The sequence below is a fragment of the Fulmarus glacialis genome, unplaced genomic scaffold, assembly GCF_000690835.1.
Source record: "Fulmarus glacialis isolate BGI_N327 unplaced genomic scaffold, ASM69083v1 scaffold26641, whole genome shotgun sequence".
Lineage (NCBI taxonomy): Eukaryota > Metazoa > Chordata > Aves > Procellariiformes > Procellariidae > Fulmarus > Fulmarus glacialis.
In genome coordinates this window covers 15310-17483 of record NW_009191276.1, presented here as the reverse complement: position 1 = coordinate 17483, position 2174 = coordinate 15310, and the positions used below count along the sequence as shown (strand labels likewise).

The 2174-nt window shown below is 63.2% G+C and overlaps 1 protein-coding gene across 1 annotated transcript in view; it reads left to right on the top strand.

The window, feature by feature from the left end:
* The window catches only part of SLC7A4 (solute carrier family 7, member 4), a 3380-nt gene extending 3341 nt beyond the window's left edge, over positions 1–39 (top strand). The window contains 1 exon segment of the mRNA XM_009586636.1: positions 1–39. This exon segment is cut by the window's left edge and continues 155 nt beyond it. Coding sequence (XP_009584931.1) covers positions 1–39 — 39 coding nt within the window.
* Positions 40–2174: the final 2135 nt, after the last annotated feature.

The window sequence follows — 2174 nt, the reverse complement described above, 5'->3', positions numbered from 1 at the left end:
GGCCTGCCGGACACCGACACCGAAGACTGCAAGAGATGACACCCCGGGGGACGGGGGCACCTGGCTGTGGGAGCATCTGACCCCCTCCCCACGGTGAGGCCAGAGACCCCCTCTCCTCCTCCCAGTCCCTTTGGCAGCGGAGCTACCAGGGCTGCCCTGGGCTTGTGGCTCCATCTGGAGATGTCGAGGATGCTCGCCCTTCCCCACCAGCTCCCTGCAGAGCATGGTGGGGGACTGGCTCCCTCCCTCCCCATCCCCAGCACTCAGGAACTGGGTCACAGCCCCCTCAGCCCAGTGCCTTCCCTGCTTATGAGGAGCCGTGTCCTTGCCACCTTCCCCTGAGCACACCCAGGCGCCGTGCAGCAAATCTCCTTTCTGCTGGCCTGTCTGCACAGCCAGGGATGCAGAGGTGTGCAGAGGGATGCAGAGGGTCCCAGAGGGCAGGCAGCCCAGCACTACCCATCCTGGGTCTCATCCTGGCTGTAGCATGGGATCTTGCTGCAACCCTGCGGAGCCCCCTGCCTCCTGCTGAGCTGGCCTGCAGAAGAAGGCAGGGACCAAACGCACTTCCCCGCCAGCACCCCCACTGTCCCCATCCCCAGGGCCACTTTCCTAAAAGGCTGGGGCTGAGGGGGCCAAGGAGCAGCTGGGGACATGAGATAGAGAAGGGACATGGCCAGAGTGAGTGGCTGGACAGGGACCCTGGGAAAGCCAGTGTGGGCTGGCATGGCAGAAGCCCAGCTGCACCTTCCCAGCTGCTGGCATCGGCTGTTTCAGGGTGGGCTGGGGGCCATGCCCAACTGGAAGCCCACTGTAAGGTCATGCCAGGGCCAGGTTCTTGCCCCAGCCCTGTGCTGGGTATGGGTGATCAGGACCCCAGATTTGTTACCTTGTCCCCGGAGGCCCTCAGCAGCATCCCTGGGCTGGGCTGCCTGGAGTCGGCTCCTGCAGCAGAGCCTGCACTGCCGCCTGTCCTGGCATGGGGGGCTCCCCCCAGGCTCTCACTGGCTCAGGACGGGCTCTGTGGGTGCTTTTCAGTGTTGCCCTCTCCCTGGCAAGCATCGCTGTGCTCTGGGGCTCACCCTGGCTGTCATGGTGTCCTGGGGGGGGATCCCCAGCAGCACTGCTGCGGCCACCCCTGGCTGGTTTGCCCATGGGCAGCCTAAAGTGGGAGGGAAGGGGATTTTAGCACGTTTTGGGAGAAATACATGGAGGAAACAATCAGTTGAGCACGAAGTTGCTGAACTGCCAGGCCTTGCAGTATGGACATCCTGCTCCCGGCAGCCGTGCTGGACGTGCAACGTCATCTGCATCCTGTGAAGAGCCAGGGACTGCGGGCAAGCTAGTCCCATTGCTTCTCGCTGGCCAGTCCCTGGGGGGGCCTAGAGGGGCCATGGGGGGGTCTCTGTATGATGTGCCAGCTCCCTGGTGAACCCCTCTGTCTGCCAGCGCTGCTCCGCATCCCGCCTCGCCCCTGCACTGCTGCTGCTGCCGACGGAGCAGTGTGTCCCTGCCGTGCTGTGGCCCTGCTTGGCACCTCTGTGTAGTGGCTTGTGAGCAATGGGCTGACTCGGTCACCCTCATAAATACTGGTTCTGTGATGGCTCTGGTTGTTTGTGCTGTGTGTCCCCCCACAAGAGTCCACGTGGGGAAGCTGCTCAGGAAAACCCCCTGAAAGCTTGGGGAAAGGGAGGGTCGTGCCACCTGCTGCCACCCTGCAGCCATGTTCCTCCCGAGCCCTGCAAGAGCAGTGGTGGGGCGGGGCTGGGGCGTGTAGACCCTGCCCACGGCTGCTCTCTGGCATTGCCGGGCAGGAGCCAGGCACAGCAAGTCACCATGCCGGGAGCCCAGCTTCCCAGCCAGCACATGCTTCCGGAGCAGGGCTGGCACACGTGAGCTGCACAACGCCTGGCTGGGTCCACCAGGCACCACTGAGAGCAGCTTTGCTCCTCTGACACCGGCGTTTCATTCACGAGGATGAGCTCCTGCCGGACCCATGGAAACTGGGACCCCCACGGGGCTGGGGCAGCCGTGCAAAGGCAGCCTGGAACTGGAGCTTTACGGATACATAAATATAACTATATTCACCCAGATGGGCCTGAACCCCTTTGTCAACAGTGAGGCTGATGCTGAGCAGCACCGGGACAGGTTCACTAAAGCTGCCAAGGGTTACA